At 48.0% G+C, this 12,913-nt stretch overlaps 1 protein-coding gene across 1 annotated transcript in view; it reads left to right on the top strand.

Moving 5' to 3' along the window:
- Window positions 1-12,171, top strand: part of LOC138356523 (uncharacterized) — an 87,426-nt gene extending 75,255 nt beyond the window's left edge. The window contains exons 2-3 of the mRNA XM_069312686.1: window positions 5,655-5,831; window positions 5,948-12,171. Coding sequence (XP_069168787.1) covers window positions 5,655-5,831; window positions 5,948-6,544 — 774 coding nt within the window. The 3' untranslated portion in view covers window positions 6,545-12,171. The remainder of the gene's footprint in view (window positions 1-5,654; window positions 5,832-5,947) is intronic.
- Window positions 12,172-12,913: the final 742 nt, after the last annotated feature.

The raw sequence follows: 12,913 nt of genomic DNA, 5'->3' as shown, positions 1-12,913 counted from the left end.
AAACGCCTTTTCCTTGAGCACTTTTCTTCTCACTCCCGCTCCGTTTCTGTCTTCACCGATGGGTCTAAGTCTGCTAGTCTAAGTCTAAGGGTCTAAGACGGTGTTGGCTACTCTGTTGTTTTTCCTGATCGCACTTATATGTGTCGCTTACCTCCGGAGACTACTAGCATCTTTACAGCGGAGCTTTATGCTATTCTCTATGCTCTTCGTCTCCTGCTTTCTCGTTGTCAGTCTTCCTTTGTAGTTGTTGTTGACTCTCGTAGTGTCCTCATGGCTCTCGGGTCCTTTAAACCAGTTCATCCAGTAGTTGTCGAGATCCAGCATTGGCTGTTTCTTGTTCACAGTAAATTTAAGTCAGTTGAGTTTTGTTGGGTTCCCAGCCATATTGGTGTGTCTTTAAATGAGCGTGCAGATGCTGCCGCCAAGGAAGCTGTCCGCTCTTGTCCCATCTCTCGTAAAGGTATTCCATATTCCGACTTTTACCCGGTTATTCATTCCTCCGTTCTTACCCGTTGGCAGGCTTTTTGGTCGTCTGTTACTAGTAACAAACTACGTTCTTTTAAATGTTGTGTTTCCTCGTGGCCGTCCTCCTAGCACCGTAACCGGTGATGGGAAACAGCTCTGGCGAGGTTGCGTATTGGCCATACTTGCTTAACCCATGGTCACTTGATGTAGCGCCGCCCTGCTGCTTATTGTCCTAGTTGCATTGTCCCTCTTACGGTCGTGCATGTCCTTCTTGAATGTCCTGACTTCCAGGACGAGCGTGTGTCTTGGTTTCCTACCGCCCCTCGTGGTCACCTGTCCCTCAATAGAATTCTTGGTGACTCGGATACTTTTGATATCGTTCGCCTTATGCGTTTTTGTTCTCGTATTGGCATCCTTGGTGATATTTAGCGCCCTCTGATTATTTTGCGCATTTGATGGTGCTACATAGCCTTCCCGGTTTGGTGCATTCTTTTGATAATTACTTACTTGTTCCTCCAGCAAAGAACCTGGTTGCGACCCATAGTGGCCGTAACAACAGGTGATAATGGGCTGACTCTGTCCACATGCGATAATGGGGCTGACTGTCCGCTTTTGATAAGGAGGCTGACACTGACCCAAGTGATAATGTGTCGTGACGCTGAACCCCGGTTCATTCCGAACACAGCGATTACACAACACATAACACCTTGCCTCAGCAACCGTTACTACCACCGTGTACTCCTACACACTCCAGACCCTTGAGGCGTACCACTAGGTTTGTACTGGAACACAATGAGTGAACATATGGAAGGTATTTAAAGGCTGTCGGGTTTTGTCATTTAATTACAAAGAATAGACTCTGACAAATAATAACATATTAACATACTGTATTAGGTCAATACACTTCCAATGCCCATAGACCACTTGACTTCCGCGGTCACCACCCACACTCGTAACTTCTGCCTAAGTCCCTAATACGGAATGATTACTAGAACGCTCCACACCCGGTTAGTCTTTCATTCAATACTCACATACTGCAGACTTAACTTGGTCACTAAGATCACATCAGGTTCTCGCATAGCTGTCTGCTACACTTCACTGCTGCCGCAAACCGAGATCCAGAGGACTTCTCAGTTCAACTCCCACAATCAGACTGGCTCCAGTCAGCCATCTACCTCAACCATTTCACCCCGCCTCTCAAGGAAGGTATAATCCGATTAACCTTATCCCTAGAATCGGTAATCTTGTTCTTAGAAGCCTAACGAAGAATAATTCCTCTTTCCAGGAATTATTAATTTGGCTAAACAGCTTCGGTCTTAATCCATTGACCTTTCTTAGATATGTGATCCATAGTCTGTCTACTTAACATGTACTTCCAATCATCATTCGTTAAGTGTTGTAGTAATGATCCTCTAGCTAATAATTCCTACTAACTTGTGGATTACAACAAATGGGCTGACATTCACCATGGGTCATAATGGTACTGACACTGACCACAGGTGATATTGCGGCTGACACTGTCCACAGGTGTTAATGGATCTGACACTGTCCACAAGTAATAATGGGCCTGACACTGACCACATGTGATACTGGGGCTGAAACTAACCACAGGTGACACCTTTTCTGTCACTAACCACAGGTGATAATTGGGCTGACACTGACTACTGGTAATAGTTGGGCTGACACTGACAGCTGCTGATTATGGGGCTGACACAGTCAACAGGTGATCATGTGGGTGACACTGACCACAAGTGATAATTGGGGGAACACTTATCACAAGTGGTAATGGGGCTGACATTATCCATGTGTGATAATGGAGCTGACACTGTTCACATGTGATAATGGTGCTGACACTGTCCACAGGTTATAATGAGGCTGTAACGGACCACAAGTGATAATGGGACTGACACTGACCACAGGGGATAATGGGGCTGAAACTGCCCCATTGGAAATAATGAAAGTGACACTGTCCTCAGGTGATAATGGTGGTGACACTGCCCATTGGTGATAATGGTGGTGACACTGCCCATTGGTGACATCAGTGTTGACACTCTACAGGGGATAATGAGGCTGACACTGAACACAGGTAATGATGGGGCTGACTCTTTCCTCTGGTGATAATGAGGCTGACACACTGACCACAAGTGATAATGCGGCTAACACTGTCCACAGGAGATAATGGAGCTGACACTGTCCACAAGTGATAATGGGGTTGAAACTGATCACAGGTGATACCATTTCTAACAATGTCCACAGGTGATAATGGGGCTGACACTGACTACTGGTGATAATGGGGCTTACACTGACCACAGGTGATATTGGAGCTGAAATTAACCACAGTTGAATCCATTTCTGATGTAACGGGGGAAGGAAATGGAAATAGAAAAAGGAAAGAATAAAGAGTGAGGATTTGGGGTGAGGGAGGTAGAGAGGTGGGAGGAGTCAGGAGTATTGGGAGTAGCGAGGAGTGTCAGATGAAAGGGAAAGTGGCAGAGATGCGGAGGGAAATGAGAGAGAGTAGGAAGTAGAAGTAGAGGTAGATGGGTAGATAGGTAAAAGTAGAAAGAGCAGAATTGAAAGGGGTGCCACCATCCACTCCTGTTCATTACATACAAGACAAGGAATGGAACTTATCTGTTTCATAAAATTATCAAAGATGTTATTAGCATATGTAAACTGGAATCATGTGTCTTGTTCCATGCTAAGTCAATAAACTCAAGAGTGCTCTACACTCTAGTTGGCCATACATCAGAAAATGCAAGATCTCGGGAACACAATCAAAGTTAAATCAAAAGTAAGTTACTCAAATAAATATTTAAACAATAAATTCATTAGAATTCAAGCAATTGAACTTAATGTTCACTCTGTGAGAATTACTATACAATGTGAGTCATTATACAAGACATTGGGGACACTATAGCTATCTGCCCCTGATAATCACACATTACCTAACGGTTGGAAAACACGAACTAAGTCACCTTAACGTTCATTCACCAAGGACTGAGCCACAGTAGAATAGCGGAGGGGGAGGGGGAGGCCTACAGTTGGCAGGCAGAGTCCCCCCGTCCGGCTGACAGCCTGTCTGCTGATGTTCTCTGCCATGCTATGCTCTGCTCTACTGCTCTCCTCTCCTCCCGAATGTACAGTTCTCTGGTTATTTATTCCAAAAGTGGGAGCTAAACTCCGCCCACAAGTAAATAGCTCTAGGCCATCTACCAAGCCACACCTTAAACGGCGGCTTCTTTGAAGGGCACACCCGGCTAACTGTCTTCAATTATATGCTTAGCAGAAGCAAGGTCAAGTCACATGACCTGACCCTTGGTCAACTTGTGGTCATTAACTCCTCTAGGTGTGATTTTTTAATGGCTACAGGCCGACATCCTGGCGCCTCTCAAAACTTGTCTGACTGACGCATGTTGTATGTAAAATATTAATTAAACCCAATTAAACACCTTTATGGTGTTGCACTGACACTGTCCACAGGTGATAAAGGGACTGACACTGACCACTAGTGATAATGGGGCTGACACAGTCAACAGGTGTTAATGGGGCTGACACTGACCACTAGTGATAATGGGGCTGACACAGTCAACAGGTGTTAATGGGGCTGACACTGACCACAGGTGGTAGTGGGGCTGACAGTGTCCACATGTGATAACAGGGCTGACACTGTCTACTTGTGGTAATGGGGCTGACACTGACCATGGGTCATAATGGAGCTAACACTGACTACAGGTGATAATGGGGGTTGACACTGACCACAGTTGATAATGGGGCTGACCCTGTCCACAGGTGATAATGGGGCTGACCCTGTCCACAGGTGATAATGGGGCTGACACTGACCATAGGTGATAATTTGGCTGACACTATCCACAAATGATAATTTGGTTGACATTGATCACAGGTGGTAATGGGCCTGACGCTGTCCAGATGTGATAATGGGGTTGACACTGTCCACAGGTAATAATGGAACTGACACTGTCCACAGGTGATAATGGGGCTGACACTATCCACAGGTGATAATGGGCTGACACTGTCCTCGGGTGATAATGGGCTGACACTGTCCTCGGGTAATAATGAGGCTGACACTGACCACAGGTGATAATGGGGCTGACACTGACCACAGGTGATAATGAGGCTGTCACTTCACAGGTGATAATAGTGCTGACACTGTTCACAGTTGATAATGAGGCTGACACTGACCACAGGTGATACTGGGGCTGAAACGGACCACAAGTGATACCATTTCTGACACTGTCCACAGGGATAATGGGGCTGATACTGACTACTACTGGTGATAATGGGGCTGACACTGTCGACATGCGGTAATGCGGCTGACGCTGAAAACAGGTGATAATGGGGCTGACACTGACCACAGGCAATTATTGGGCTGCCATTGACCACGGGTGATAATGGGGCTGGCACTGACCACAGTTAGTGTCAGCCCCATTATCCCCTCTAGTTTACTGTACCACCACCATCACTACTGCGGTATTGTGCTGCCACAGGTGATAATGGGTCTGACACCGACCCCAAGTGATAATGGGGCTGACACTGACCACAGGTCAGTGTCAGCCACATGGGGCTAACACTGTCCACAGGTGATAATGGGGACTGATACTGACCACAGGTGATAATGGGGCTGACATCGACCATCGGTGATAATGGGGCTGACACTGACGACAAGTGATAATGGGGCTGACACCGACAACAGGTGATAATGGGGCTGACACTGATCACAAGTGATAATGGGGCTACCTTGTCAACAGGTGACAATGGCACTGATACTGACCACAGGTGATAATGGGGGTAATAACGACCCCTGGTGATAATGGGTCTGACAGTGTCCACAGGTGATAATGGGGCTGGCACTGAACACAGGTGATAATGTGGCTGACACTGACCACAGATGATAATCGGGCTGACACTGACCACATGTGATAATGGAGTTGACACTGTCCACAGGTGATAATGAAACTGGCACTGTCCGCAGGTGATAATAGGGCTGACACTGACCACAGGTGATAAGGGGGCTGACGCTGACCACATGTGATAATAGGGCTGACGCTGACCACATGTGATAATGGGGCTGACACTGACCACAGGTCATAATGGGGCTGACGCTGACCACATGTGATAATGGGGCTGATACTGACCACATGTGATAATGGAGCTGACACTGACAACAGGTTGAGGACCTCCGCAGGATGAGGGAGCCCGTCAAGAGGCTGGTGGAGGCTGGGCTGTTGGCCGTTCAGGAAGACCAAGATGGTCGCCACTCCGCCAGGATAACTCTACAAGACGGACAGCTGTACCTCCACCCACTCCTGCGTCATCCCGTGCCCGCCCACGCCCACACCCTCCAGGTTATTTTTTTACACCGACTAGTCTAACTGACATTACTGACTTACTGTGTTTTGATAACTAATATGATAACATTTTGTTATACAGTTTTCAGCATGATTTATTTCATTTTCTGCAGGAGAGAGAGGTTGTGGGCATGCTGAAGCCCTCCTGCACCCTGGCTTTCCTTGACCTCGGGTGGGCGGGGTCAACAAGAGGGCGGGTCACCATCCGGCTGACCCCTGACACTCCGCTGGCCAGACAGTTTGTGTTGTTGTGTACGGGCCAGCGGGGCCACACCTACCGCAACACTAAACTGTTGTGCGTGGGGAACAAGGGTGAGCCGGGGGAGTGGGTGGTGGGCGGAGATTATGAGAGTAATGATGGTGAGGGAGGAGCCTCACTGCTGCCTGACCTCCAGGGGCAGTACCGGAAGTCATACCGGGTAGGAGCTGTGTTGTGCTGGGGTGAGCCGGGGGGTCCCAAGAGTGCCCTGTTCGTCATCGCCACCAGGGATTGCCAGGGTGGTCCCAAGAGTGCCCTGTTCGGTATCCCCACGGTGAAATGCCAGAGTGGTCCCAAGAGTGCCCAGTCCGGCTTCTTGCAGGATCGTGACCCGTGGCCAGATGTCTTTGGTGATGTGGTGAGCGGCCTGAATGTGTTGAGGGCAGCAGTCAACCACAGTGACATCACGGAGGTGACTGTGGTGGACTGTGGTGTTGTGCTGCCACTCTAGTTCACTCTTCTATCACCATCACTACTGTGGTGTTGTGCTGCCACTCTAGTTCACTGTACCACCACCATCACTACTGTCGTTTTGTGCTGCCACTTTAGTTCACTGTACCACCACCATCACTACTGTGGTGTTGTGCTGCCACTCTAGTTCACTGTATCATCACCATCACTACTATGGTGTTGTGCTGCCACTCTAGATCACTGTATCATCACCATCACTACTGTGGTGTTGTGCTGCCACTCTAGTTCACTCTTCCACCACTATCACTTCCGTGGTGTTGTGCTGCCACTCTAGTTCACTGTACCACCACCATCACTACTGTCGTTTTGTGCTACCACTCTAGATCACTGTATCATCACCATCACTACTGTGGTGTTGCGCTGCCACTCTAGTTCACTCTTCCACCACCATCACTACTGTGGTGTTGTGCTGCCACTCTAGTTCACTGTACCACCACCACCACTACTGTGGTGTTGTGCTGCCACTCTAGTTCACTGTATCATCACCATCACTACTGTGGTGTTGTGCTGCCACTCTAGTTCACTGTACCACCACCATCACTACTGTGGTGTTGTGCTGCCACTCTAGTTCACTGTACCACCACCATCACTACTGTGGCGTTGTGCTGCCACTCCAGTTCACTGTACCACCACCATCACTACAGTGGTGTTGTGCTGCGACTCTAGTTCACTGTATCACCACCACACCACACTAGCGAATCAATTGAATACAAGAACATGAAGAAACTACAGGAATAACAGAACAGCAGAGAGCAGAGAGAGATAACAGAGGGTTAGGAATGAGTACATCAGAGTAAGGAGGGAAACAGAGACAGTATGTAAATGACATCGTGAGTAAATCTAAGACCCAACTAAAACTGCTCCACAGCCACATCAGGCGGAAAACAGCAATGAAGGAAAAAGTGATGAAACTGAGAAATGAGGAAAACAGATACACAGAACGGCAAGGTGTGTGAAGATCTCAACAAGAGATTCAATGAGGTTTTCACAATAGAGCAAGGAAAAGCCCCTGTACCAAATGAGGAGTTGGCAAACCAAGCAACCCTGGGGGAATTTGAGCTCACCAGTGATATGAAAAGGAATCTGTTGGAGCCGAATGTGACAAAGGCTGTTGGGCCGGACAGAATCTCACCATGAATACTAAAAGAGGGTGCAAAAGCACTAAGTGTGCCACTCTCTGTGGTGTAGAACAAGTCACTGGAATCATGAGACCTGCTGGAAAAGCTTGAAGACGGCTAATGTAGTCCTAATGTACAAAAAGGGTGACAGGTAAGAGGCACTGAACTACAGACCAGTTTCCCAAACTTGTATATCATGCAAGGTGATGGGGAACATCGAGAGGAAAAGGCTCGTAGAACATCTGGAAGGAAAGATCTTTGTAACACACCACCAGCATAGGTTCAAGGATGATAAATCGTGCCCCACAGTCTTAATAAAATTCTATGACTAAGTGTCAAAAATTAGGCAAGAAAGAGAAGGGTGGGCAGACTGCATTTTCTTGGAATGTCAGAAAGCTTTCGACACAGTACCTCATAAAATGCTGTTTCAAAAGTGAAACAGAAGAAAAACAAAAAGTGCTGTTTGAAGAAACAGTCAGGAGTGAAAGGTAAGGTGCTTCAGTGGATAAGGGAGTACCTAATCAACAGGAAACTGCGAGTAACTGTGAGGGGAAGAAATCAAAGTGGCGAGATGTCACCAGTAGAGTCCCACAGGTCTCTGTTCTTGGACCCATCCTGTTTTTTATATATGTAAAAGACCTTCCAGAGTGTATAGACTCATTCTTCTCAATGTTTGCTGATGATGCAAAAATTATGAGAAGAATTAAGATACACAGAGACTACAGGAGGACCTGCCTTTTCCCTTTCCAGCCCGTTGGCAGCGTGAAGGGGCTTAGTGGGTAGTTGCTAAAGTGTGATGCTCTTTGGGATGGCTTGTCTTTTGGGCTTTTGAAGCCTTATGCTCCTGCTGTTGTCCTCCGATTTGGCTGGTAGTTTTTTGCTCTTCCTCATGTTTCGTTTTTCCACCTCACTTCTTCTCCTTTCAGATTGTTCCCTTCCTGCCAACTTTTTGCTATTCTTCAATGTTCTTTCTGATGTCTTCTTCTGTTTTGACTCCAAGTGTTTAGGGGACGCTTTTATTGTCAAACTTTGCCTTCGTTGCTGAGCCCGATCTCGACGAACTGACGGCTCTTAGATGATGATTGTAAGGTGTATATACACGATGCATCCCTTGCGGGCCCTGTCTAGTCGGGTGTCCTGTCCTCAAATTGTGGCTCCATCGTGGGTATGAGGGCGTATTCATGGATGATTTTTTTCTGTCCGTTTTTATGCCATATCTGACCCTCCTTTAACTTCTCAGACTCGTGGGATAGGCGACCAGGTACCTGAGTCAGACTATGCTGGAAGGCCGGACTCTGTAGCTCCTGCTACATTGGGCCCTGACCATGCTACTTCTCTGGCTCTCTCTGCTCCCCTCTCACCTCGGTGGTGGGGTTGAGCCCCAAGCCCCCAGGGGTGATCTCAAGACCTGGCATGGCTCCGTCTCTCGTTTGTCATAACTGCGCCATTTACCCTCTTTCTTACCAGGGGTGCTCAGCGCCGTTACCTCCACACTCGCACGATTCCTTCCCAATCTCCTTCTTTTCAGACTTTGGTCCTGCTACGTGAACTAAGTATTTTGATCTTAGTCCTGTTGACCCTACTCGTCCTGATGATTTATTCCTCCATAAGAATCTTATTGATTCGGTGGATACGTTTGTCACATTTAATCCCACCTGCACTGGTTCATGTGTTGTTGCAGCCACTTCTCAGGAATCAGCTGACTGCTTGGCTTCGTTGTCCTGCATTGGGGGAGACCCCAGTTCAGATCTCAAAAAATGCCCGATGAATGCCAGCATAGGTACAGTTCTTCTCCTGCACCATGTTATGACTGGTGACATGGTACTGAAAGACTGCCATGAGGATATTAAGAATATCCTTGAGGCCCAAGGCCATTCTATCTCCCAGATAGATACCTTCACTCGACCCCCCTCGTGGTCATCGTCATCAGCCTCTGTGCATTGTGAATGTCGCGTTTGATAGTAAGTCCCTTCCATCTTCCCTCATTCTTGCTGGTGCCAGATGCTCTGTTCAGTACATCTTCTCTCCTCGTCTCTGCAACGGTTATTGGAGATTTGGCCATGGTCCCTTCAAGTGCACAAGTGATGTGTGTCTATGCCCCTTGTGTGGAACCTCGGGTCATTCTAAGATGAAGTGCTCTTCTTCCCAAGCTCTCTGCATCAATTGCGGTGATGCCCACCCTGCCTTCTCCCACCCATGTGTGCACTACAAATTTGAGGAAGCCATCCTCAATTTAAAGCATCGTGATCATTTGTCTTTTCCTGAGGCAAGACACCAGGTTTGCTGTCTTTCCTCTTTTTGTGGCATGTCTTATGCTCCTGTGTTGCGTTCCCATTCTTCTCGCCCTCTCCCACTTTTTCAGTTTCACAACCGTTTCAGGGCCTTGGATCATGACACCTCCACCGCAACCTCCTCTGATTCTATGCATTCTAGGCTAAAGGATCTTCCTCCTGGTTCTCCGTCTGGTATTTCCTTCCGTACCCGTCTTCGTTGTCTCCTGTGTCCTCTTTTCCTTCTCACCCCACTCCTTCTCCATCCTCCCCCCCTGTCTCTTGGCATTCCTAATCGCCTGTCTGTTTGGGCCATTGTCCATCCTCCTCCCAGCATTCTTCATGCTGACTGTTCCAGTTCTCCTTCTGTTGAAACTGTCAAGGCGGTCGCCCAGTACATTGCTGATGGTACGCCTATCTCTCTATGTCAGAAACGTAAGCATGGCTCCTTTCCTTCCTCCCCAATGGGTAAGAAGGCTTCAATATATTCCTCACCTCCGACTCCGACACTATCTTTGCTTCCCTTCCCATTTCAGTGACAGAGTCACCTTTTCCTGCTATGGAGGTTCCCTTTGTCTTCGATTCTCTCTGGACGCTGCCCATGATCCGGTGCCCTCTCCTGTTTCTTTCCTTCCTGCCCCCGATTCCCTTGACCGCCCTTTTCTGATGCCTCCTCCATCTTCCAACTCTGTCAGTCCGCCTCTGGCCCATCTTCTCGGTCCTATGCCTCCATTATCTTTGCTAGCTCTGTCTATGCCCCATCACCCTAATTTCACTGAGCCTGATCCCCCCTTAGTCTGCTGTGTTCTTCTTTGTGTTTGTTTCTCCCTTGTTATTTCTGTTTCTGTTCTCTCTTTTTTGTCTATGTCAGTCCTTCAATGGAATATTCATGGTTTTTATGCCAACTTGCATGAACTCCAAGTTTTGATCACCCAATTTTCACCGCTTTGTGCTTGTCTCCAGGACCCGATGCTTGGTGCTCGTCCCGGTCGCTTCCATTGTTATTCCTTTCTCTTTCCCCCATCCAGCTATTGCGGGGGCCCGTAACTCTACTGCTCTCTTGATCCGTCATGATATTCCCTTTGTCCCCCTACTTTTTCAGTTCCCCATTCAGTGTTCTGCAGGCCGTATATTTGTGAGTAAATGGTATACAGTCTGTTCCATTTATCTCCTCCCCCCCCCCCCCCCGAATGTCCCACTTTCTCTTCCTGATCTTAAACACCTGTTGGACTCCTTAGCAGAGCCTGTGCTCCTTTTGAATGATTTTAACTGTCAGTATACCCTCTGGGAGATGTTCTGACAAACACCCAGAGCCACCCTCTCGAACCATTTGTCCTCTCTTCTTCTCTGTCTCTTCTGAATTATGGTGAATCCACTCTTGTTGACTCTCGCACTCATACCCTTTCATGTCTTGATCTTTCTCTCTGCTCGTTTTCTCTTTGTTTGGACTTCACCTGGTGGGATCTTGATGATCTACATAACAGTGACCATTTCCCCATCCTTGTCACCTTCTTCTCTTTTCACCCTTCCCTCTCCTTTCCTAGGTGGCAGTTTGCCAAGGCTGAGTGGAACCGCTTCACCTTATGTGGTACTCTTTCTGACCTCTCTGATCTGTCTCTTCCCCGAGCCCTCCTCTTCTTTCATGACACTGTTTTTATGCTGGCCTCTGCTCTGTTTCTCGCAGGGCCATCTGTATGGCTAAGTGTGAGGGTTGGAGATCTTTCGTTTACATCATTACGTCTGACACTCCTCTGCCCCAGATCTGGAAAAAAATCCGCAAGATAGAGGGAAAGTTTGTTCCAAATGTCTCGCCTGTCCTTCACCTCCGTGGTTCTATTGTGGCGGATCCGGTGTCGGTCACGGCCGAGCTGGGTTAACACTTTTTGACTGTTAGCTCCGGTTCTCATCTTCCTCTTTCTTAACTTACTCGTAAGCCCCTTCTTTAATCTTGTCCCTTAGATTTTCGCACTTATCTGCAGCTTCCCTATCGTGAGAGGTCACAACACCAGCTAGCTTAAAATGTGTGATGGAAAGTGCACACCACCATTTTGTGTTTTCTCACATGAGTGCACAGGTCGAGTGGACCAAGGCTATGTTCATTATTATGAACTGTAAGTGTACCTTGATGGGTATCTGTGGGCAGCATATGCCATCAGCTGTCTTTTTTTTTTTAAATTTCATTCTCCAACCCCTGGGGTCTAGTCAGGACAATACTGCACAATCACCTGCAGAGTACAACAACTGCGTCAGAAGTGTATCACCCAAAACCGTAACCATCCGACAGCCTAGGGTTATGAGAAGTGATCTAGAAGGGTTAAACAATTGTACCCAGTAAGCTGCGATTTTTTCTCAATTGAAGTAACTTAATTACAGGCATTTCTGTCTACATAGGCTTACTGCCATAAGGGTGCCTACCCCGTGTCATCACACCGCAGGGTTTACCTCGTGTTTAGAGTGCACCAATCTCACTCTTGTGTGTGATGTCTTCACTCCCACACCCATGCACCCAGTGGGTGTACATTTGTTGCCTCCCAGCTGTGTCAAGCCACGCTCCATGCCTGACTTGACGCCAACACCACCGGGTCACCACCTGGTCACAACCGGGTCACCACCTTACGGGCTATTCATGCCCGTGCCACCTTTTGGGTGGCTTAATCTTAATCAATCTGGTCACCATCGGGTCACCACCTGGTCACTATCGGGGTCACCACCAGGTCACCACCGGGTCATCATCGGGTCACCACCTGGTCACCACCTGGTCACCACCTGGTCACCACCAGGTCACCACCAGGTCACCACCAGGTCACCACTGGGTCACCACCAGGTCACACCTGGTCGGACTCGCTGCCGGCGCCATTGCTAGCTGGCCGCACACAGATTTGTTCCCGGAAAAACTCATGATTCTGAGCACCCATCAGCTCCATTCATCGAGGTTTTGTGAGGAAGAATACATCAGTACTC

The sequence above is a fragment of the Procambarus clarkii genome, chromosome 73 (assembly GCF_040958095.1).
Source record: "Procambarus clarkii isolate CNS0578487 chromosome 73, FALCON_Pclarkii_2.0, whole genome shotgun sequence".
Taxonomy (NCBI): Eukaryota; Metazoa; Arthropoda; class Malacostraca; order Decapoda; family Cambaridae; genus Procambarus; species Procambarus clarkii.
The sequence above is the reverse complement of the archived record's forward strand: the minus strand, read 5'-3'. Positions and strand labels throughout refer to the sequence as shown.